This window comes from Bos taurus, chromosome 10, assembly GCF_002263795.3.
Source record: "Bos taurus isolate L1 Dominette 01449 registration number 42190680 breed Hereford chromosome 10, ARS-UCD2.0, whole genome shotgun sequence".
NCBI classification, from domain to species: Eukaryota; Metazoa; Chordata; class Mammalia; order Artiodactyla; family Bovidae; genus Bos; species Bos taurus.
The window spans coordinates 13,309,802-13,335,073 of NC_037337.1; the positions used below are offsets into that span (position 1 = coordinate 13,309,802).

At 45.7% G+C, this 25,272-nt stretch overlaps 2 protein-coding genes across 9 annotated transcripts in view; one reads left to right on the top strand and one right to left on the bottom strand.

Annotated features, from left to right (window-relative positions):
* The window catches only part of MAP2K1 (mitogen-activated protein kinase kinase 1), a 74,866-nt gene that overhangs the window by 33,448 nt on the left and 16,146 nt on the right, over positions 1-25,272 (top strand). For both annotated transcript variants that reach the window (NM_001130752.1, XM_059890488.1), the window contains 4 exon segments: positions 3,138-3,348; positions 4,755-4,901; positions 12,120-12,197; positions 12,753-12,804. In NM_001130752.1, the coding sequence (NP_001124224.1) occupies positions 3,138-3,348; positions 4,755-4,901; positions 12,120-12,197; positions 12,753-12,804 (488 nt within the window).
* The window catches only part of SNAPC5 (small nuclear RNA activating complex polypeptide 5), a 43,098-nt gene continuing 21,096 nt past the window's right edge, over positions 3,271-25,272 (bottom strand). For 2 of the 7 annotated variants that reach the window (XM_059890652.1, XM_059890650.1), the window contains exon 4: positions 3,271-3,357. The gene's annotated coding sequence lies outside the window, so the exon portion shown is untranslated. The other 5 variants (XR_236025.5, XM_059890651.1, XM_005211395.5 and 2 more) reach the window with 5 other exon arrangements.

Consider the following 25,272-nt stretch of genomic DNA (forward strand, 5'->3'; position numbering starts at 1 on the left):
TTTTGCCATGTCTCCTTGCTCCGTGGCTCCACCCTCTGAAAGCACAAATCAGAAGCTGGGTCCTTAGCTGATGGAGTAGGCGGAAGGACCGTGAAGCACAGGAGGGAGGGCAGGGAGGAAGGTGGCACAAAGCCCAGATTTAGTTTTTCTTCCTCAAAATGGGAGAATTCCTTATTTCTGCCGAGTCAGAAAATGAGCAGAGTCAGCGTCCCTCCCACCTTCCCCCTCCCCCTCCTCAGCCCCCAAATGGGCGTGGCTTCTTGTGGCCAGTGTTTCTCACAAGGCAGTTGTTCAGATTGACTTACGAGGGAGACGGGGTGGCATCTGAGGCAAAGTGCTCTTCATGTAGGGACACCATTTATACCATTTTTTCGTCTGATTGAGCCCTGGTGTGTTAAGTGCGCCACCCTAGGATCTCACCCATGTTTGCAAGTCACCACCCTTGAAAGTATGGAACTTTTTGAAGAGGTAATACAGCATCATGATTAAGGTTAGAGATTCTCTCTGCCCAGGTTTGACTCCTGGCTCTGCCATTTACTAGATTACAACCTTTGAAGAGTTACTTCCCCTGTCTGTGCTTGAGTTCACTCTCTGTTGTAATTGTAGGGGTGTGGATTAAATGCATTAATATGTGTAAAACACTCAAAAGAGAATACGGTGTTATTAAGGAGAGTGATGATCTTTTCATCTAGCCCCCCTTTCTTCTCTCCCTCATATATGCTCAGTGTGGGGGTGTGTACGTGTGTGTATGTTCTTTTTTTTGGCCGCACTGTATGGCATATGGGATCTTAGTTCCCCAACCAGGGATTGAACCTGTGCCCCCTGCATTGGAGGCGCAGAGAGTCAACCACTGGACCACCAGGGATGTCCCTGTGTGTGTGTGTTCTAGAGAGCTTTTTGAGTCTGCATTTCCAGTCAGACTACTGACCCTCTAGGCAGCTGTAACCTCATCCAGGTTTTAGCTGTGAGGTGTGTCTGCATTTGACGTGTGTTTCTAAATGTTGTCATCAATGGGCTCCTTTGTGGAGAGACCTTAGAGAAGGGAAACCAGAGGGTGTGAGCTGTGCACTCCCAGCAGCCATGGTTCCAGCGCCCTACCTGAAGGCCTGAGGGGAGCATGAGGCTGAGCTGAGCCTTTCAGGATGACGATATTGACCAACTGTCTCGGTCTGCGGGGGCTACATCACAAAATACCATAGGCTGGGTGGTTTACATAACAGAAATTACTTTTCTCCTAGTTCTGGAGGCTTGAAGTCCGAGATGAGGACTGGTTGACTTGCCAGCATGGTTGGGTTTTGGCGAGACCTCTCTTTCTGGCTTGTAGAGACTGCTGTCTTGCTGTATCTTCACACAGCCTTTCCTTGGAGTGTGTAGGGGATAGGCCACCTCTTTTACAAGACTATCAGTCCTATCTGAATAGGGCTCTACCCATATGACCTTGGAGAAGGCAATGGCACCCCACTCCGGTACTCTTGCCTGGAAAGTCCCATGGACGGAGGAGACCTGGTGGGCTGCAGTCCATGGGGTCGCTAAGAGTCGGGCACGACTGGGCGACTTCCCTTTTCACTTTCATGCATTGCAAAAGGAAATGGCAACCCACTCCAGTATTCTTGCCTGGAGAATCCCAGGGACAGAGGAGTCTAGTGGGCTGCTGTCTATGGGGTCAAACAGAGTCGGACACAACTGAAGCGACTTAGCAGCAGCAAACACTGGGGGTTAAGGTTTCAACTTACGAATTTTTAGGGGACAGTTCAGTTGATGGCCCCAGCCTTCTTTCCCCGCAGAGTTACCCAGTGAGGAAGATGGGGAAAATCAGCCCCGTGTCCTCTCTGGCCCCGTGTACCATGTTACTTGTAAGGCAGTATTGGATCCTCCCGTACACTGGGGAGGCATAGGGTCTCCATCTCCTTCTTAAGGTTTGGAGTATAATGTGAACGAAGAGTGGAAGACGGTGCTTGCTCTTACCCTTCAAGCTCCGAAATGGTGCCTGTCGAGGGGAGGTCACCAGCTTCCTGATGTGTAATGCCGGCCTGTCTTGCCACCCGTGTTGTTTGTCTAGACTAAGGACAAAAATGAAACATGGTAGAAGCGCTCCTTACCACCCTTCTCTTCACAGGCTCCCGGGAGGTAATGAGCGCTTTTCAGTTCTTTATGTAAAACGCACTAGCGGGCTGCTCTCTGCCACACCCACTCACTCTGGCACCCACTGGTTGGATTATGTGCTTACTAAGAGATGATTTGTCCCCAAAGTCATTTGTACAGTTACACCTGGAATTGTAGTTAAGTAATGTATGTATTTAAATATAAGATAAACTGATGAAATATGATTGCAAACGAAGTGGTTTTCTTTTTTCTCCCTCTGTGAATACTGGTTAAGAGCTGTGCAAAGACTCAGTAAGTCCAAGTCAGTAAAAAAAAAAAAATTACTGTCAAATTAGGTGAGCATTAAAATGGGAGAAAGTCATCCAACTCTTAAAGTTTTATGGAGATTATTCTGTTGACATCTTTGCTCCACCTGAAAGAATTTGGAAATGATAGGCACTGTATGTGGAGCTCTCACTCAAAGAAGGTGGTGAATGAATGCACTTCGTGTTTGTTGCAAAAGTAAAAATTTTAGGTATGTCCTGTTTGCTGTGTTTTGATTCACCTTGTTCCTGATCTGATCACATGGAGAAGGAGGGTTTCTGTTGTGATTCAGGTTAGAGCCTGTTTCGACGATGTGCTTTGGTTTCAATTTAGTGATTTTAGGAAATAGATTGTACTTTGTTTATGGTGTCGTAAAACCAACACTCGTGGGACTTTTTGAAACTGGGGTTTTAAGGCAGAGTAAGGTGGCTCACTCTGGATTTTAGTAGATTCTGTGGTTCCTTTCGTAGGCCCAGAGCCCACTGAGAGAGAACTCATTCCCTTATTTTACAAACGAGGAGACCAGACCTTGAGAGGGGAAGTGTGTCTGTGGTGAGCCGTGAGGGGTGGTAGAGTGCAGGGGGCAGAGCCACAGCAGGTGAGACCCTCCCTGAGCCGCCTCCGTCAGCTCTCTCTCTGGCCCCAGCGCTGGAGCTCTCCACAGCAGGAGCGCTCCTTTGGGTGGGCTTCTCTGATGCCGGTGTTGACCTGTGCTCCCCACTTTGGGACAGGACCAACCTGGAGGCCTTGCAGAAGAAGCTGGAGGAGCTGGAGCTCGATGAACAGCAGCGGAAGCGCCTCGAGGCCTTTCTGACCCAGAAGCAGAAGGTGGGGGAACTGAAGGATGATGACTTTGAGAAGATCAGTGAGCTGGGTGCCGGCAATGGAGGTGTGGTGTTCAAGGTCTCCCACAAGCCGTCCGGACTTGTTATGGCCAGAAAGGTGAGGGCACTTTAAAAAAAAAAAAAAAAGGACTGAATCAAGCTTGCCTTGGTAGACAGGTAATTGGATTATCTCTTAGAAGACCTGGGGGCCTGGAGACAAGGGTGGAAAGAAAATTGACTTTTCATTCAGTACACTTTTGTGCTGTTTGAAGTTTGAATTCGTGTTATCTGTTAGATTACAGATAAACACACTCATGATGTGTTAGTGTATTTATCCCACTCCCCAGACTGGAAAATAATAGCAAGGAACCCTTTGTTAGCTTTCTGGGTGCTCTGGAAAGAAAGCTGAGATGGTCATTTGCCATTTTTCAAGAGCAGGGGCTGCTTTCATTTACCCAGCCCCAGGGACACACATTGGAGAAGGAAATGGCAACCCACTCCAGTGTTCTTGCCTGGAGAATCCCAGGGACAGCGGAGCCTGGTGGGCTGCGGTCTATGGGGTCACACAGAGTCGGACACGCCTGAAGCAACTTAGCAGGGACACAAAAAACACTGACTTCGTGTTGCTTCTCCGAGCTCCACCCCTGCCATGCTTCCCCTTCGTCTCCCTGCAGTACGGCGTCCTGGCTCCGCACCCTGGCGTGCAGTCCTTGAGCTGGACGTGCCTCCCTGGTGACCCTGAGTCCTCCTCTTTCTGGACAGCAGATTTGGACTCTTCCATGTTTTGCAGCACACCATGTTCATTTCTGTCCACATATTTTTGCTCATGCTGTTCCTTCATCTTTTCAAACACTTCCCATCTTCAAGGCCCACCTCCTGTCTAGCTTTCACTAGCGCCCACGCTGCTAACCGCTGCTTCCATGTCTTCTGACACTCATTGTCCGTGGCTCTTTTTAGAAGCTCAGCCTTATTCGGTAACCATTTCATGTTTTTGTCACCTGTCTCCTCAGCTGAAACAAGGGACAGCATGGTGGGGCGAAGATAAGGAGGCCCCCCAGGCCTTGGCTAAATCTCAACCACATCAGGCTCCTAAGGTCAAGGGGAAGTCTCCTGGGCAGCTTAGATTGGCAGACCCAGTTCCTCATCCCCTTCTGGTCCTGCAGCCCTTGGGTATCAACCAAGTCTCTAAGGCCACTTCTCCTCATCTCTCAGCTTCCCAGGTCCTTTTGTTCTTGGGAGCAAAAGGGCCCCTCTTCCTCAGTCTTGGCTCCTGGGAGTAGAGGCACAGCTGTCCCTCCCCTGGGTACAGCTCCTCCAGTGCCAACACCTGCCTTGGTTATGTTGGCACTCAGCACTCTAGCTGGCCAGTAACCTGTTTGTTGAAACTTGCCTGTTTCCTCTCTTCCCACCTTTAGGAGCTTAAGCATTTCAGAAAACTTCTGTCTATCCACCCACCCACCCCTCCACCCCTCCATCCATTCATATATGTTTAAAGCTTCTCTTCCTTCCACTTTCTTTCCCCAGCTAATTCACCTGGAGATCAAACCTGCCATCCGGAACCAGATCATAAGGGAGCTGCAGGTTCTCCATGAGTGCAACTCGCCTTATATCGTGGGCTTCTACGGGGCGTTCTACAGCGACGGCGAGATCAGCATCTGCATGGAGCACATGGTGTGTGGCAGCCTGGCAGCCTCTGAAGAGCGGCCTGGAAAGCTGGGGGCTCCAGTCTGACCTTTGCTCTGAGATGTGACCTGACCGATTGCTTCCTTGTTCCTCCCTGGATCCAGATCACTATCTGGGGCATTTAGGAAACCTGACTGTAGAAGTTGGATTAACCAAGAAAATGACAGGCCTCCTTCCTAAGTCCCTGTCTCTTCAGAGAGGTGGCAGCAACCAGGTGTCCCTAGGTTGTACCTGGAGCACATCTCTCAGTTTTCTTGATCCCAAGATTTTGATGTGGGTCAAGCCTGGTTAATGTAGTTTAAACCCATATATTACATGCCATGCTGTGTACTAGGTACATGGTTCAGGGGTTATGAAGATGAGTGAAAGTGGGTGAGTCCCTGCTTTCAGAGAGTTTATAACTTGCTATAAGAGCAGGGTTAGCAAAATTAATACTGATGAACTAATAGCTATTGGGTATATATCATATTAAGCACCACCCTAAGCAAATTAATATTATATTTCTACAAACACCTTATTGAGTTGGGTACATTATCTGCATTTTACAAGTGAGGAAACTGAGGCACAGAGAAATGGAATAACTTAATCAAGGTCAGGCAACTGGTAAGTAGAATTAGTAAAATGTGAACCAAGGCTGGCTTACTCCAGTGTACTTTGTTGAGTTTACTGGATAGGGATTGGGGATCTCTTTCTATCCTTGATGGCCAGAAGTTCAAAGGGAGAGAGGCTGGCTTCAAGGTTGTTAATCTTTTCTGTCCCCAATAGGCAGCATGGCACAGGGCACTTTAGTATCTGAGATGTTGATTCATAATTCCCTTCTTCACAAAAATCCAAGCAGACACTTTGTTCTGTTTGCCATTGTTTCTCCAAAGCCACAGCAGGTGCTCAATAATTATTTGTTTATAGATGTCACTTTCTTGTCGTGTCCTTGGAAAGTTTTTTATCTTTCTGATTCTCCGTTTCCTCATCTGTAAAATGGGCACTATTATACCTGCCTTGTTGTGGTGAGGATTAAAATAAAAGATGTAAGTCTTCTACCACACTATCTGACTCAGAGTACACCTTTTGTAGACTTTAGCTTTTGCTTTATCCTCACTGGAGCTGACAGTTCAGAGACCAAGGCTAACGTGACCGAGTCTCCCTGCTTCATGGGTGCTCTGCTTTCAGTCCCAGCCTTGTGTCCTTCAGCAACTTCTCTGCTTCCTTCCTGATTCTCTAGACCTGTCTTCAGCTCTGTAATGAGAGCCCCAAGGCCTGGTCTTAATAAACTCTAGGAGAACCCTCCCAGGATGTTTGTCCCTTGCCGATGCCCCTGTTAAATTGAACATCTTTTCATTTTAATGATTAAGAAATGCCATTCACCGGGTTTCAGGCATGTGCTGACTGTCTCTGCAGTACCATATGGAACGTAGGTTCTGAAATATGTCTTTGGTGCACCTGAAGGTCCCTGAGAAAGCTCTCATTCTTTCTTGCTTCCGCGAGAGTGAAGCAGTCTTTCTGGGAAGCATGTGAGTGTTTCTGGCTTGGTCTCAACCCAGGCCTGGGGTGCCGATTATTCTCAGCCTGGTGGGGTGGGGAAGGGCAGAGGGGCAGGGCTGCTGCTCGTCCCTGGGGTTTCTTGTGCTCTTTGTGCTGATGATGGTTGGTTTTCCAGCTTTAGCCCAAGAGTTGGATGAAAATGTGTAAATGGCAATGGAGGTCCTTGAAAACTAGAAGGGTGAGAGGGTGGAGGTGATGGTGATCAACTAGTGGTAAAACAGGAAAGGCCTGAGCAAAGTTTTTCCCGCTTGGGTCTTGCTAAAATAACAGAGAATGGGTGGCGGCATGGCTCGACACAATGGTAACTAGCTTTCGCATCTTCTGCCACTTGAGTCCTTTTCATGTTATGTGACTTGTTAATCATATCAGCCCTGTCATATGACATGGATTGACCCCCACCCCTACCCCAAGCTGGTAGATGGAGAGAGTAAGGCCTTGAGAGGTTTAGTAATTAGTCTAAGTTTTATAACCAGTAAGTGTCAGAGCTGAACTCTTAACTGATGTCACTAACCAGATCCACCTCCTTTAAATTTCATATTGCCTCCATTACGCTATATAAGTCATGTACCCTCTCAGGATTTTCTCATTTCTGCAGAAAAATGTTTGGACTGGATCTTTTCTAGGGACCCCTCCCCATGCTAACCTTTTGAGTTTCTGTGGTTTTTGGCCCTCATAGCCAGTCAGTTCACTACATTAGTTAATCATTATGGAATCAGCTTCACATGCACTTATTTTAGTGCCTATTAGTACAAAGTGCCACATGAGCTGCTGCAGGGATGGGGACATTGAGAGCAGTGTCATGGTGAGGGTGTTGCTGTGGACATGGGGGCTCTTTGATCACCAGATATGTGTCTCCTCATGTCTACTGTCTTCTGAACCATCAGAAATTCTTTCCTGAGTAACCTCCAACCCCTTTATTAGAGGGTAGCACAAAACTGGAGGTTATTCTTCCTTTAATAGAGGAGCCAGGAGGTGGTTTGTAGGTTTGAGCATGGTTGACCTCCAGGGTGCTTGCTTCAGAGGTTAGGATCAGGCCCTAAACATTGGTAGTCAGTGGCCTCTTCATTTATCCAGATCCGGCTGGAAGCCGTATGTGGCATCTTGCCACATGGCGTTCAGTCTTTCTGTTTGTCTTAAATTAACCTGTGTTGAGACTTCCTCATACTGGAACCCTTCTTTCTTCAGTCTGGATTCAGAGATACTGATCACAGCCTCGTGCTCCTTGCCCACGTTCAGCCTTTCCCTCCCAGAGGACGAGATGACACAGGATGTCACGGGGGTTGGCACCCATTCTCTTAGCCCATTGCTAGTAGCTGCAGGTCGGTTGTTTTCCCCCATGGATTTGGCTCTCTGGGGTGAGTGAGATCTTCTCACTTAAGTCTTCAAAACAAGGTGTCTCTGGAATTACCTGAGGAGGTAATTACCTGGGAAAGGTGAGCCTGGGAAACTGGCCGTCAAAAGCTTTCTGGGGCCAAGCACAGTGTAGGACACCTATTAGGTGATATGTGTTGACCAACTGATGAGGCAGGCCAGGATGGGGGGGCGCGTGGTCAGGCCTGGGGCTCAAGAGAGAGTTAGGGCCTCCTGTTTCTGGGGGTACCTAGGCCCAGCTGAAACTGCTTCAGTACTAGTGGAGAGGCTCAGAGCTGCCAGGGACGGGACCCTGGAAGGAAGCAGTTGTGGCCTGAAGTCTAAGCAGCCATGCCCCAGGGTAGCTGTCTGCTCTCGGCTGGGCACGCTCACCCCTTCCTTGGTCCCTGCACAGGCCTCCTGCAGAAGAGCTCCTGCACCGGCTGCTTTGCCAGGACAGTTTTCTAATGGCTGCCTGCCACTTCTCTTTGGGGATTTCTGCTTTGTCTCAGCTTCCCCATTTGAAAGGTGCTGTCATGTAGAGCTCTGTTCATTAGCCATATCCTACCTTCCCAGGCTCTCTGGCCCTCTCTGTATCACAGTGTTTGCATGATGTTCTTTGTCACTGGCATTTTCCCCCAATGCTTTACTATAAAAAATTTCAGAAGTACAGAAAGTTGCAGGAATTGTGTAATGTGCTGTCTAAACCCACCACCTCAATTCTACCATTAACATCTTCCCGTGTTTGCTTTTATCACACCTGTCCATTTATGTATTGCTCAGATACATAAATTATTGGGATGCACTTTAAATTTGTCATTAGCATGCACTGAGCCCTATCTTCTCAATGCACTTGGCTAGGGCTGACCTTTTCTAGAAAAAAGCTGTGTTTGTACTGCTCAGTCTGGATTTTGAGACTCAAGGGGTACCTGGATGCTGCCTGATCAGAACAGGAATGTTCTTGTCTTTGGGGAAGGAGACTCCTGCTCAGGGGTAGCTGAGCAACCAGAGAGCTGGGAACTCAGGGTTGATGTTTCAAGCTCTCTTTTTTTTTTCCATAAAGCATTTGTCTCTTCTATAGAAAACCTTCACAAAAGCACCACTGACTTAGTTAATAATCGGCTTCTAAAAATAAGCCCAGTTTTCAGCAGCTTTAGTCAGCGAAGGCAGGTCCTTGGCAACTGCAGTAGAATTGAAAGGTTGGGAGGTGAGTCGCAGGCAGCACTGGGTGAGCCTGACTGTGGTTCGTGCCTCTTAAATCCTGCTCCTCCCCTTGCCCATACTGTAACTCTGCTTGTAGTATAGAAGGAGGCTAAAGGGAGGAGAGCCAGCATTTCTTCCTTGTTAACAGAAATGTTTACTATACCAAGGTACTTCACTGGGCTGCCTTCTGACCTGGCAGTGGAACCTGAGAGCGTTTTCTGCCTTGTTTGCATCACAAATTTGGGCAGAGTTGCTCTGTTCCCTAGCTTTAAGTATACAGTCTTCCCTAATAATTAGGCAAAGTCGTTCAAACAAAGGGTCTGAAATCACATTCAGTTGAAAGCAAAATAGAAATAGCCAGAAACTTTCTGCACTGGAGTCCCTGTGCCTGTCAGTAAGGGAAATTGAGAGGTGCTGTGGCCTTTCTTGGAGCCTGCTGATTTGGGTGTGTTTACCTGGGCTGTGGTGCTGGTCTGATTTGGCCACCAGGGGCTTGTGGCATTGTGAAGGCAGCCAGGCTCAAAGGGTGACTCAGGCACCCGCCTGGGTCACAGCCAGGGTAGGGCTCTCCCGAGGGCTCTTGGAAAATGTGTGTTTATGGAGAAGTTCTCTTTGGCTCTAGATTAATAATTCCCATCTCATAGCACAGTTGAATTTTCGGTTGAATTTTGAAATCTTCCCCTGTGCTCCTTGGTTGTCTGACCCATCGTTAGGTAGTTGTGCCTGGGAGTTTGTTGTGATGAGAAGTCTAACGTATTCAGGCTGTTAGTATGCATATGCCTACACGCCTGCACACCTGCACTGTCTTCTTTTTCATTAACATCCATGATCCGTAGCTGATCTATGATAGAAAGTCATTGGTCCAAACTGTCCTTCCTGTAAGCGTAGAATATTAAGTTGATAATCTGTGGTTAGCATTATTTTAGGTAACTTTAAAAAATGATTTTTATTTACTTATTTTTTTATTTTTGGCTGCCCTGGGTCTTCATTGCCAAGCATGGGCTCACTCTAGTTATGGTGTGTGGGCGTCTCATTGCAGCGGCTTCTCTTATTGCAGAGCATAGGCTCTAGGGCATGTGGGCTTTAGTCGCTGGTGTTCAGGCTTAGTTGCCCTGTAGCATGTGGTGTCTTAGTTCCTTGACCAGGGATTGAACCCATGTCCCCTGCATTGGCAGGCAAATTCTTAACCACTTAGACCACCAGGGAAGTCCCTAGGTAACATTTTTCAAGAGCTCTGTATCCCTGAACGAGTCTTACTTGTTTTCTCACTTCCTTTAGAAAGAAAGCAGTGTTGTAACTTCCTAACAAATTTTGCACAAACTGGATGCTCAGTAAGTATCTGTTAATTGATTTATAGGTTTAATTCTCCACTTTCATAAATGAGGTCAGTTTTTTTTTTTACTTTTAAAAGGTAAAACATTTATTTATTGTAGAAAATTTGTAAGTCATAGAAAAGCATAGAGAAGAAACTATTGAACGACAGAAATCCCTGATCTTACTATATAGACTGGAGCATTTTGGTAACATTTTTGATACTCTGATTTTGTGTGAGTATATGCACACTTTAGTTTTATAAAAATGAGATTATGCTGTGTCCTCCTTTTGTTTATTACGTCATGCATTGCTCTCCAACCTTCTGTTTCTTGGCTGCATCATAGAGACTGGGTGGTGTTGGAAGCGGGATCTCTGTGAGAATGTCTCTCTACTTATCCTACCCAGATCTCGCCCTCCTCAAAGGCTCAGGTTCCGTGTCCCCTTGTTGTGAACGCTTCTGCTGGCCGCTTTGTCCAGGGATCGCTCCCTCTGAATACCTGTAGTGATGTCTTTTCTCTTCATTTAACTGTTTGTTCCCTGCCCTGTTCCAGAGGAGGATTCACGGTGCCTCACAACTTTATGATGTGTTCTGTCTTCCCAACCAGAGGGTGTTATTTCCTGTCCTTATAGTTTCTTCATTTGTAGTTCCTCACATATCCCTCTGCCTTATGCAGAGGTGATTAACAGGTGATAGTTGATGATGGTAGCTGCCCAGGGTAGACAGGATACTTTAGAAAATCAGTCTGAGTTTGTAGGAATCATCTCTGCTTCTGGGGTAATTTTATATTGTGACTGATAATTGGCTGCATCCCAGGAGTACTAAGCAATTTAGTGTTTCTCTGCTTATGATCTCGTTGAAATGCCCTGTTCTTGGGAGTCCCCTGGTGATCCAGTGGTTAGAATTCCACTCCTCCACCGTATTCTTTTCTCCCCTTGCTCCTCTCCTTTTGCAGGTATGGAAATCATACTCATTCCTTGAGTAAGATTTCAGCTCAAATTGCTATCTTCTGAGTGAAGTCAGAATTCTCCCTTCTTCTCTGGGTGTGTGCAGCACTTTTACTATATACATTTATTCTGTTTCATTGTGTTTTGTGGAGTGGTATATTCTCCTACTAGTTTATAAATTTATTGAGGACAAAAGCTTGGTCTTTTTTGTATCTTTATCCCCCACAGAACCTCAAACAGTGCATGGTGCTTTGTAGGATTTGTGGAATGAATAATTACTTTCTATGGTATTTTTCTTTGGATTTTGTGAAGTATAATTCGTTAGGATAATACCAAATGCAAGTTGTGACTTACATAATGGTGACAGAATGGCAAACATTTATTGAGAACTTACTGTGGGCTAAATACTATTCCAAGGGCTTTGGATGTATGAGCCTGTTTAATGCTTACAGTAGCTCTGTGAGTATTACAGTAGCCTTATTTAATTATTGTCATTCCCACTGTACAAGTTGAGTAACTTAGTCAGTGTCCACTAGATAGTAAGTGCGAGTTGGGAATGCAGATTCAGATAGTGTGCCTCTAGAGCACTCCTAGGCTCTACTCTGTCAGTTCAGCAGAGTGAACCGCTGAATTAGTAATTTATGGGATGGTTATTCATAGGATTTGAGTTATTAATCATTTGCTAGATCCCACAATGTTTCACATTCATATCTTACTTGATATCTGGAGCACACCAGAGGGTACCCTTCTAGGAAGATCTGTCATGTGTGAGATTGATTTTGGTCCTGAAGTTTAATTCTTGAAAGAGTAGTGAGAAACACTGCACTAAACAGGCTCTGGTATTCTTGTTCTTAGGATGGGGGTTCCTTGGATCAAGTTCTGAAGAAAGCTGGAAGAATTCCTGAACAAATTTTAGGAAAAGTTAGCATTGCTGTGAGTATATTGAGAAGCTTTTCTTCCAACTTCTCTCATTGATAAATAGGAAGGGGACAAGGAGGAAGGTGGGAAGTTGACAAAGGGAGGTTTTCTAAGAAAAGTTAGGTTTTTCACTAGAATTTTCTCTTATCTGGATTCTAGATACAATATCCTCTCCCTTTCACTAAAACTAGCAAAGTAACTTTCTGTATGTTAAAATCTATCTTGAAAAATAGGACAGGGAATCCAAAAGAATTCTCATTTTTGGCATCAGAAAGCTTCTATTTAGATTGCAGATTAAAAAAATGAATTCAGGCAAAGTGTTTTTTAAAATGTAAGTTGTCTAAACTTGCAATTACCAATTTTGCTTAAAAATCATATGCTATATACCATGTAAAAAGATGGTTTCTTAATAAGACAGATGAAAAAAATCAAAAGAGAGAAGAAAAATAAGGGAAGAAGGCAAATTTGTGTTGTTAGAAGAAGTATTTTCTAGATAATTTTAAAATAGGTTGAATATTTTCTAAACACCACGATTTCAGTTTCCCTCTTTTTACATTTCCTCTCACCTAGGTAATAAAAGGCCTGACATACCTGAGGGAGAAGCACAAGATTATGCACAGAGGTAAGAAATTATTTGCTAGTTGTGATGTTTTGGATTTTAGCTGAAATCTAAAAGTTGTTGCATCCTCTTTTATGTTTTGTTTTAGTATAAAAGGCATTTGCTGGTATTTTTTATTTTTACTACGACTCTTTGTTTAGTTTGTTGTCTGGAGAAGTAAGAACCACCCTCTTTTTGCTTTGTGGTATGCCTGAATATTATGCCAGTATACATATGCCAGCGTATTAAAAAGCAGAGACATTAATTTGCCGACAAAAAGTCCGTCTAGTCAAAGCTATGGTTTTTCCAGTAGTCATGTTTGGATGTGAGAGTTGAACTATAAAGAAAGCTGAGTGCCGAAAAATTGATGCTTTTGAACTGTGGTGTGGGAGAAGACTCTTGAGAGTCTCTTGGACTGCAAGGAGATCCAACCAGTCCATCCTAAAGGAGGTCAGTCCTGAATATTAATTGAAAGGACTGATGCTGAAACTGAAACTCCAGTACTTTGGCCACCTGATGTTAAGAATGGATTCATTTGAAAAGACCCGTTGTTGGGAAAGATTGAAGGCGGGAGAAGGGGATGACAGAGGATGAGATGGTTGGATGGCATCACTGACTCCAGGGACATGAGTTTGAGTAAGCTCCGGGTGTTGGTGATGGACAGAGAGGCCTGGTGTGCTGCAGTTCATGGGGTTGCAAAGAGTCGGACACGACTGAGTGACTGAACTGAACTGTTGCCTGTTACCTGAGACTGTGAAAGACATAGTCACCCAGTACGCACAGACCAGATCCCCAGCTGGAACTTAGTTACCCAGCCCTCAGTGTCCTTGGCTGCCCACTGGACTAGACTGTGCATAGGCCCAAAGCCATGACTGACTGGGTATGAGTTTGACTCTAAAGAAACTCTGGGTTTTATAAAAGTATACATACACTTACCATATAACCGTACCATTCTTAGGTATTCAAGATAAACGAAAACATGTAGATAGACTCATATGCAGATATTTAAAGCAGCTATATTCATAGTAGAAATAACTAAAATATTCTTCAGCAGGCTAAGAGAGAAGCAAATTATGGTATATCCATACAATAGAATGTTATTCAGCAATAAAAAGAACAGACTTGACACACATAGTTTTTAAAAATTAATTTATATATGGCTGCTCTAGGTCTTCATTGCTGTTGGGGACTTTCTTCAGTTATGGGGAGCAGGGGCTGCTCTTCGTTGCTGTGCATGGCCTCTCACTATGGTGGCCTCTCTTGCAGAGGAGCACAGGCTCTAGGCATGTGGGCGCAGGAGGTGTGGCACACAGGCTCAGCGGCCCTGAGGAATGTGGGCTCCTCCCAGACCAGGGTCAAACGCATGTCCCCTGCACTGGCAGGCGGGTTCTTACCTTGCATCTTGTCTTATTCTTATTTCACTGTACCACCAGAGAAATCTGACACATGTAGTTTTTTTTTTTTTTTTAAACTTGACATAATTGTATTAGTTTTGCCAAATATTAAAATGAATCCGCCACAGGTATACATGTGTTCCCCATCCTGAACCCTCCTCCCTCCTCCCTCCCAATATACACATGTAGTTTTGATGACCATCAAAAACACTTAATGTTAGATGGAAGAAGCCTGACACAAAATAGTATAGACTATTTCCATGTATGTAAAATTATAGAGAAAACACAGATCTTTAGGGACTGAAAGTAGATTGGTGGTTGCCTGAGGGCTTTCGGAGAGATTAACATCAGTGAGGCCTTAGGAAACTCTCTAGGGGTGTTGAAGTATTATATCTAGATTGTGGTGGTAGATATGTGGGTATATGCATTTATCAAAAGTTAAACTTTCTGATAAAGTGGTTGCATTTTATAGTATGTGTGTGTGTGCTAAGTCGATTCAGTTGTGTCTGACACTGCGATTCTGTGGACTGTAGCTTGCCTGGTTTCTTTGTCCATGGGATTCTCCAGGCAAGAATACTAGAGTGGGTTGCCGTTTCCTCCTCCAGGGGATCTTCTGTCAAACCCACATCTCTTCCGTCTCCTGCATTGGCAGGAGAGTTCCTTACCACTAGCGCCACCTGGGAAACACTTAATAGTATATAAAGCCCTTTATGTCTTAATGAAGTTTATTTTTTAAAAAAAAAGATGAAGAAGCCAGAGGAAAGACAAATGGAAAACATAGTTCTCTGGTCATGTCCCTTTAGCTACAATGTGCCTTAGCACAGGTCTAGGAGGGGATGGCAGAGGAAGAGAGGAGTGGACTGGTGGGATTTACTGCCCAGCTTACGAATCATTCTGTATTCCCAGTGTTAGTCACTCAGTCGAATCTGACTCTTAGTGACCCCATGGACTGTAGCCTTTTGGCTCCTCTGTCCATGGAATTCTCCAGGCAAGAATACTGGAGTGGGTTGCCATTTCCTTCAGGGGATCTTCCTGACCCAGGGATTGAAACTGGGTCTCCTGCATTGCAGGCAGATTCTTTTACCATCTGAGCCACTAGGGAAGCTCTATGTACTGTGCTGCTGCTGTTGCTGAGTCGCTTCAGTTGTGTCCAACTCTGTGCAACCCCATAGATGGCAGCCCACCAGACTCCCCTGTCCCTGGGATTCTCCAGGCAAGAACACTGGAGTGGGTTGCCATTTCCTTCTCCAATGCATGAAAGTGAAAAATGAAAGTGAAGTCGCTCAGTCATGTCCAACTCTTTGCGACCCCATGGACTGCAGCCTACCAGCCTCCTCCATCCATGGGATTTTCCAGGCAAGAGTACTGGAGTGGGGTACCATTGCCTTCTCCAGTATGTACTATAATACATTCTAAATTTTAGAATAAGTGTTTTTTTTTTTAATTAAAAATTTAAAATGTACAATATATATAACATAAAATTGATCATTTTTACCATCTCACAATGTACAGTTCAAGTAGAATAAAAAAAGAAATAAAATGTACAGTTCAGTGATATTAAGTACATTCACATTGTTATGCAACCACCACCGTCAGTATTCTTAAGATGTCAGATTTGCTTTACTGGATCTGTAGTTTCAAACACATCCCATTAAAAATCCCAGTAGCCTTTGTAGAGTTGATAAATTGTATCTAAAATTTAAATGTAAATGCAAAGGACCTAGAATAGCCAAAACAACCTTAAAAAGGTAAAACATAGTTGGGAGACTAAGACTACTGGACTTTAAGGTTTATTATAAAGCTACAGTAGTCAGTAGAGTGTTTGTATTGGTGTGAAGCTAAGCATAATAGATCAAATAGAACAGAATGAAGAGTTCAGAAACAGATGCACACATACATAGTCAGTTGAGTTTTGACAAAGTAGTTCAATAGAGGAAGAAGAATTTTTCAACAAATGATGCTGAACAATTGGATATCCATATGCACAAAAATGAACATCTATCATTTCCTCACACCATATACAATAATTAGCTCTCAGTGGATCATAGGTCTAACTGTATGGGTTAAAAGTCTAAAACTTCTAAAAGAAGACACAGAAGACTATTTTAGTGACCTCTGTTTTAGCAGAGAGTTTTAAAATGGGACACAGGGGCTTCCCTGGTTGTCCAGTGGTTGAGAGTCTGTCTACCAATGCAGGGGACACGAGTTCAATCCCTGATCTGGGAAGAGCCCACATGCCACTGGGAAACTAAGCCATGCCCCACAACTACTGAGCCTTCGTGCTGCAAGTACTGAAGCCCACGCACCCAGGGCCTGTGCTCCGGAACAAGAGAAGCCGCCACAACGAGAAGCCCGAGAACCCCAACAAAAAGTAACCTGTGCTCATCGAAATTAGAGAAAGCCCATACACAGCAACGAAGACCCAGTGCAGCCAAAAATGAATGAACGAATAAACAAATTTTAAAAGAGAAAATGGGACACAGAAAGCACCAACTGTAAGGCAAAAATCAATAAATTGTGCTTCATCTAAATTAATAACATTTGATTTTCAAAAGATGCTGTGACAAAAATGAAAAGGCAGGCCACAGACTAAGAGAAAATATGGGCAAAATATATATCCATCAAAGGACTTTATTGAGAATATTTAAAGACCTCTTAAAACCTAATAAAAAGATAAACAATGCAATTTAAAAAAGGTGGGTAGGGTCTTCCTTGGTGTTCCAGCGGCTAAGACTCTGCAGTCTCAATGCAAACTCCCAGGTTTGATCCCTGGTCAGGAAACTAGATCCCACATGTCACATCTAAGACCTGGCACAGCCAAATAAGTAAATAAAATAAGTGTTTTAAAAATGGGTAAAAGATTTGAAGAGTCACTTTACAAAAGAAGATATATGAATGGCAAATAAGCAAATGAGAAGATATTTAACATCATTAGTCATGAAGGAAATGTAAGTTACAGCCACAATGAGTTACTGCTACACACCGACTAGAATGTCTGTAGAGACTATGTTATTCAGGATGTGGAGCAATTGAAACTCTCAGTCACTGCTGATAGGAATCTGAAATGGTGCAGTTTATCAGTGTTTTAAAGTATGAAGCATGTATCTATGATATATTCAATGAATTCATTCCTAGAATTTTCCCTAAAGAAAAAAAGAAAGCATAGGTTCAATAAGGCCCTTCTACCTGGATGCTCATAATAGTTTTATTTGTAATAGCCAAAAGTAGAGACAACCTAAATGTCCATCAGCAGTTGAACGCATAAACAGATTGTGGTATATCCATACAATAGTATACTGCTTAGCAATAAGAAGAATAAAGCATAGAAAAGTTCAGCAGTATGGAAGAATCTTAAAAGAGTATGCTAAGTGAAAGTCAGACAAAAAAGAGCTTTGTTACATGCTGTGTGAATCTATTACATAATTCTAGAAATTGCAGACTAATCCGTAGCAACAAAATACGCATCAGTGCTTGCCTGGTGAATGAAGGAAGGGGTGGAAGGGAAGAATTACAAAGGAGTGTGAGAAAATTGGGGGGAGGGTAAGAGATGTGTTTATAATCATGATTGTGGGCATGGTCATATATATACTCATCAAGTGATACACTTTAACTATCAATATATGGAGTTTATTGTATGAAAATTATATACCAATTGGGACTTCCCTTTTGGTCCAGTGGCTAAAACTTCATGCTCCCAATGCAGGGGGCCCAGGTTTGATCCCAAGTCAGGTAACTAGATCCCACATGCCACAACTGAAGATCCTGCATGCCACAACTAAATAAGTAATTTTTGTTTTAAAAAAGGGTAAAATTATATATCGGTAAAGCTGTAAAACAAACAAAAAATAGTCAAGTTGCTGAAAACTATCTCTTTATCAAGAGAGATATAAAGAGGGATTCTTAAACACAGCCAGGGAAAGGGACAATTACTTTGGAAACAGTTTGCTAGTTTTTAAAAAAAAAAATTAAACCATTTACTCCATTTCTCAGTATTGACCTAAGAAAAATGAAAACGTTTGTTTGCACAGAGACTTGGGCACACATGTTCATAAGCATCTTTATTAATGATAGTACCAAGCTAAACAACCAAAATATTTATCACCAGATGAGCAAGTAAACAAATTCTGACATATTCAAACAACGGAAGACAGCTCAACAATAAAAGCGAGCAAATTGCTGATACACGCAACTTGGACAAATCTCAAAAACATCATGATGAGTGAAAGGAGCCTTATAGAAGAGCCCATCCTGCATGGTTCTACTAGAACATCAGAATTAATCCGTAGTAACACAGGTTGCCTGAGGGTCTAAGGGGCTAGAGTGAGGGTGAACTTCAAAGGGGCATGAGAGACAGTGAAGCTGGGCCAGGAACCCACATCTTCTGTTTTTAATACAGTCCTAAGTCTAGTCCTGGTGTTCTCTGTCATGTGGCTTCTCTGTGCCATGCTCTGCATTGTTGGAGGAACACTCACTTTATTTCCCTTCTGAAGAGAGGAAGGTTTCAGCTTGTTCCTGGAATAATCAGCTTGCTTTCCCCTTCCTCCTGGTGCTGCCCTCACTTTCCCAGCAATTTCTTTTCTGGCTCCACCATTTATTGCTTTTTGGCATAAAGAGCTGCTTTGTGAGCCAGGCGGGATTCCGGACAGATGTCTTCATGGAGAGCTCACTCCTTGCCCAGCCGACGAGGAGGAGTCACTAGAAGGACTTCTGCTCTGGTGAGCAGAGTGTGTATGCAGGCAGCCGGGCCTGGCCGCTCTGCATTTCAGACTCGTGTTGTTTGTGGGTCTTGTCCAGAAAGAATCCTGAAAGAATTCACTGTAAGGCCAACCTGGAAATGGACCTCCTCTTGCACAACTTGATTCCTTATCAGGAAGCACGATGAGTGGACGATTCCTGGAAGCTGAATTAGAGTGAGAATGAGAGAGTCTCTCTGCCTCTGTCTTTAGGCTTTCTCACTGCTAGTAAGTTCAGTAAGTTCCTCTTCTGCTTTACATGTATTCTTTTGCACTGAAATTTAAGCTCCGTTTCTTCTCATTCTGTCCTTGAGGAAAAATGGGGAAGATTAAAAAGGCTTTTTGTTTGCCTCACATTTAAAAAAAATTCTTTACTTTTTTTTTTTTTTAAATCTCTGGTGTAATTTTTTTTCTTTTTAAGAAGAATGTTGGCTTTACCACTAGTGTACCGGGGAGGCCCCAGAAAAGTGTAGATAGGCCTTCAAAAACCTGAACCCCAGACTGTGTTGGGGCTGGGACCAGGAAGGACTGCTCTGGTCTGGGAGCCTGGGTCACTCAGGCAGAAAAGCAGCAGCCTGAGTCCACGGCTCCCACAGGGTGCCTGCTGCTGGGCCAGTTGGCCCTTCTTAGCCTCACTGGGGGTGCGCTGCCGGCTCAGTCACCCCCCAGAGGGGTCCGCCGTCACTGCCTCTGACGCACACGCTGCCACAACTGTCAGGCAGGCATCAAGCGGCCCTCCCTACTGAATGTGGGGTACGGGCTGGCACATCCACGTGCAGGATTTTTTTTTTTGGGGGGGCCACGCCACACAGCATGTGGGATCTTAGTTCCCTGCCCAGGGATTGAACCCTCTCCCTGGGCAGTGAAAGCACAGAGAGAGCATTAAGCCCTGGGCCGCCAGAGAAGCCCCCAACATTGTTAGGTTGAAGGTGATTTCTAGGTGTGCCTTGCTCTAAGTAAAAACTACGGTACAAAAGTAACTTACAGCACAAGTTGTTCTGGGGGCACTTTTGCTTTTTAAAACATTGGCTGGAAGATTTGTCAAATATAATTTCTCACAGAATCTTCAGGAAGGCAAGCAAAAATTTTATCACTTTGATTCAGACTTCTTTTTTAGGGGGTGGGAATATGCCGGTGATACAAACTTAGGCATACCTGCACTTCCAAATTACTTTTTAAGTGAGAGGAAGTATAGTAATGGTGTTTGGGTGAACAACTGTTTTCACCTACTGCTGAGGCCCTGTTTTTGCAGCTAGGTCGCGACCTCTTGAAAGTTTCAGTTTTCTTTCTCGGAGTGGGTGTATGTGTCCTGGACCTAGTGAGCTGCACTGCCTTGGGTGTGCCTGGGGCTGGCTTTCCTGTGTTTCTGGATGGGAACCTAGATATCAGCAGATGCTCACCCTCATTCCTGAAGTTCTTGGTCTCTGCTATCGTGGAACGGGACTTCTTAGGTAGGACAAGTACAACCAATACTCCCCAAGTCTGAAGTCCTGGCCAGCTGTCTGGATTTCATCCACAGTGACGTGGCCCACTGTGATTTGTCTGCGTGTTGGGCAGACATTGTATTCTGTTTGCCTGAGTGTTCAAAGGGAGCAGGAGTCTGTGTGGTTCGGCCTGGTGTGTGTGGTTTATGGGTGGTTAATGAGGAGGTGGGGATTAGATCTGTGGTTCCTCTGGGAGTGTACCTTTTCTCTGAACTCTTTGGGTGACAGTCTTGTGTCGGTGCATGCACGTATTCCTCCATGTTTACTTGCCCCTGTAGGCACTTCCAAGAAGAGCAATTTGTATTGTAAAATATTCATTGGACACCTACCAAGTGCAAGGGACTGGGTGAACCGCTGAGGAGGGCAGAAGATGGCTTGTAAGTGACTCGTGTCCTCTGGGGGCTTAGTGTCTGACGGGGAAGAGTCATGTCTGTGAGTGCTCCCAGTGGGCGGCGGAACACAGCCAGCGCCGTTGCTTTGTGCGTGGATCACCCCACCACCAACTGTCAAATAGAATCTGATGTGATGTAATTAGTCGGGATTCTTTGACAGTATTAGAAACCTAACTCAAGATTATTTGATCAAAAGAGGGAACTTATTGGCTGGAGTTACCAGGAGGTCCGAAGGCAGGGATGGGTGTGGAGTTGAAATGATAGTCTCAGGACTTTGGTTGCCGCTTGGCTTGACTTCTCCTTCTGTGCCTGGGCTTCCTTTTCAGTCAGGTTCTCAGCCCTGGGGCCACAGGGACCTCACTAGCCCAACACTTCTGGTCCTTAGTGCTCCATGTCCCTGAGGAAGCTCTGCCTCATTCAAGCACTGACCTCAGCATCTAGGTCAGCGCTTGAATCATTGGTCGGCTCTGCCTGGAGAGCCCCTCGAGTCCTGGGCCACTTCTTATGTCCAGGAGACTAGCTTATGAACGTGTCTTGGGGCAGGATAGATGGGGCCTCTTCATTGGCACCCCAGCAGGAACACACACTGTTGTGGGGGAATATATCCCAAATGAAAAAGAGGAGTTCTGTAACTAGAAGATGGGAGGAACAGATTCTGAAAGCAAAAAAGGGTGAAAAGAGTTGTTCCACTGTAAATAATATTAAGCATTGGGTCAGCAAGACAGAAAACTGCTAACACAGGATCAAAACAATAATTAAGCATTGAAGGCAGGGGTGGGCAGATTGGCAGCTCGCAGCCTGCTGCCTGTTTTTGTATGGCCTGCAAACTAAGATTTGTTTTTCAGAATTTTGTGACATGTGATCATTGTGTGAAATTCAAATTTCAGTGTCCATGAAGACATTTTACTGGAACACAGCCCAGCTTACGTGTTGTCTGTGGCTGCTTTTGTACTGTAATGGCAGAGCTGAATAGTTGCTTGTGAAAGAGATTGTGTGGCCCTCAAAGCCTTAAAATATTTGCTCTCTGGTCCTTTGACAGTAAAAGCTTCCTGACCACTGAGTTAAGGGAAAGAGGAATTCCTCAGCTGAGGAAGCTTTAGAATTGAAGCACGGAAGTCAGCTGTAAGATGATTAAGTTCTTCACTGAAAACAGGGTGTATGGCTTGGGGAGGAGACCCTAGCGCTCTGAGAGGGGTTAGTTAACTCCACTGGTTTCTGTGTAGCCTTTCTACTTACGGTGGCAGGAAGTCAGAGATCCAGTTCATCCGAAGCTGACCCAAGTGGTTAGCCTATGAGTTAAGGGGTGTGTGTGTGGGATGGGGGGCTCAGGGCTCGCATACAGCTGTGTTTCATGCTATTGAAAGCAGTGACTTGCATCACCAGCCCATCAAGCTGCTTAGCCCTCTCTCATTGTCAAGATCTTGTTCTGATTAAGACCCTGAAGAAAGATTATAGGATTTAGACCAATGCAGAGTTCATACTGTGGAGCCCGTGAATAATGTCTGCTTTGGAGTTGCTGGCCAGTGAAGATCAATAGATGCTGATAACAGAGTTAAATTAAGCCTCAGCTGGGTTTTCTTTTCCTTCTGTCAGATGGAGCAGCATGTAACCTGCCTGATCTTTATACCCAGTAGCTGGGGCTTAGATTTTTGAGGGAACGCCCAGCCAGATTGTGATTAGAGTCAGCTGTGAGGTTCTCTGCAGAGCATTAGAGTCGCTTATACCTTGGGGCCCTCCTGCTCAGAGTACCCTCCCAGAGAGTTCCTTATTGCCCAGGATAAAGCATTCTGTGAAAACAGGGAGCTCTCGAGTCAGGATGAGATTTCAGCATTCTACAGAGACTGAGAGTGGTTTTGGATCCTAGCCCTGGGGATAGCAGAGAGTCTTCAAGTTACCTCAAGGGACCCCAGCAGCAGCCTCAGAGGAACAGGGTTCTCACAGCCATCAGGATTTCAACCTCTGAAGTCCTCCTCTTACTCCAGTCAGACTTGCTGTTGGCACCGACAATCAAGATTTTAAGTGGCCCAAGTTTGTTGTTGTACAAGCTGTTGGTGGCAGATTCACATATAACGGGTTTCTGAGTGGCTGCTTCTGTGACCCCTGCAAGGCACTGTCATCCCTGCCAGAGTTTTCCTGGCGTCTTGCCAGGCTTCCCTGAGGCCTGTGAGGGTGGCCCTGCAGCTGCGCACAGCGCTATGTCCTGAGCACAGTCCCCGCCCGTGTGTGGCAGGGGGATGCCAGCAGAGCCTCAACCCGTGGGCGGCTCATGGTGTCCGGGGGGCACCCTGGCTGCACCTCAGCTTCCTCTGCCCGCCAGGCTCGTCTCCCGCCAGGTGGCGACAGCCTCAAGGGGGCAGTTAGCTTACAGGAGAACCAATCCCTTTGGACTGTGTCTGGACCCCCCCACCTTGCAGATGGAAAGAAACACAGTGGCTGATTAGTAGCTGGAATCCAGCATGTGGTCTCTGGTTCGAAATGTGAGTCACGTTCTCTAGAATTACCTCAGTGCTAGACCCACAGCGATGGATTATGTCTCCAGACGAGTTTGTTTCTTAGCATCTCAAGTGAGGCAGATGGGCCGTTGGAGGAGGAAAGTGCTTCCTCAGATCCCTTTAGGGAAGCATCGTGGAGGAGGTGGTATTTGGGCTGAGCTTGGAAACATGGGGAGAAGTTACGCAGGTTGCAGTGTTAGCACGAGGGATTCTAGGTAGGGAAACACATGAATCACGATGACACAGCGGCCAGGAAACACAGATAATGTCCTTGCAGGAAACAGCAAGTCATTTAGAATATTTAGAATGAAGGATTCCTGGTGGTAAGTGGTGGGAGTTAAGTGAGAATTAGTTGAAGCAGTTGAGGAGGGTCGTCCCCGCTGTGTGCAGGGACTGGATTTTTATCCTGGGCAGTGGGGAGCTGAGGGGTGCTCCTGCACAGGGAAGGGAGGCAAGCTGTCCTTGGAGGAAGAGGCCTCTGGCTGCTGCAGCTCAGGTGACAGGGAGGGGAGCGAGGTCAGCGAGGAGGCTGCCACCATGGTTCTAGAAGAAGGTGGGTCTGAGTCACAGTAGTCATTGAGTGAAGGGCGAGGAGGACACAGGCTGGGAGAGATGACCCTGGAAAGCCTCTGAGAGCAGAGGCTGGGTGTGGGAGGAGGGGGGTGGGGTGGGCACAGGAAGGAAGCCCCTAGCTTTGCCCCTGGGCGCTCCCTAAGGCGGGGGGTGGAGGGGACCCCGAGGCTGGGCCTGTTCCCTTTAGGAAAAACCAGGCTGAGAGGCGATCCCCGCAGAGCTGTGTCCTGCTCCTTCTCATGATAAAGCCCTGTTTCTAGGGACGTCAGGGCCAGGGCACTGCTGCTCTCCTCAGGTGCAGATGGCTTCCTGAGGAGTCTGTGGGCCCAGGAGAGCTGGTCTACCTTGCAAGTTTAGTGACCAAAGAAGGGGTAGCTTTTATTAACCAGTACCTTAGCAAGGTGGAAGCCACTTTGCTCACAGTGCCCAGCGCTGCAGTGACAGTGGAAAATCCAGTGGAGAATCTCACCTAGAGGGCGGGAACCAATATTAGGCTTAACAGCACCAGATTCATTAGAAACAGAGTGGTCTTTTCTTTTTCCACCAAGAAAAAGTCTTGGTTGAAACAAGGCTGGCAATGAGTAGATAATTGTTGATGCTGATGTTGGTACATGTTTATACTCCACTTTTGTGAATGTTTGGATTTTTAAGAGGGAAAAATGGAAAGAAGGAGGCAAAAGTACTGCTGTGACAAGTGGCATACATGATAAGAGCTTCCGGGAGAAGGCAGCCTTGTGGGTGTGCAGTGGTCAGGTGAGGCTTCCCAGGGCAGGTGGGAGCCTCTCGGAGGATTTTTTTTTTTTTACACGTAACAGAAACTGGGCTTCCCTGGTGGTCCAGTGGTTGAGAATCTGCCTGTAAGTGTATGTTACACGGGTTCAGTCCCTGGTCTAGGAGGATCCCATGTGCTGTGGAGCAGCTGGGCCTGTGCTCTAGAGCCTGGGTGCCACAGCTCTGAAGGCCATGCGCTCTAGAGCGTGTGCTCTGCAGCAGGAGAAGCCACCACAGTGTGAAACTGATGCAGTGCACCCTGCTCGTCACAACTAGAGAAAGCCCGTGCACAGCAGCGAAGACCCAGCACGGCCAGTCAGTCAGCCGAAAACAAACAGGTAACAGAAACCAACTTGAGTCAGTGTAAACAGAAGAGAGGACTTCCTTGTAAGGGGCTGGGGGACTTCCCTGAGCATTGGCAACAGCCCAGATGTTGCCAGTGCTCAGGAAGGGTCAGGACAGGGGTGGAAGACAAGTGGGATCCCGAGCAGCTTCTGTCCACTTTTGGCTGCCTTGTCTTGCATGGTCTGCAGCTTGGCTTTCTCTGCTACTTTGTCCAGGGGCAGGAGGAAGGGCCTGCCACCCCCAGCCCAGCTCCTCCCACCTCCACCCCAGTAAGCATCAAATCTGTTCAGACACAGTGCAGGCCCAAC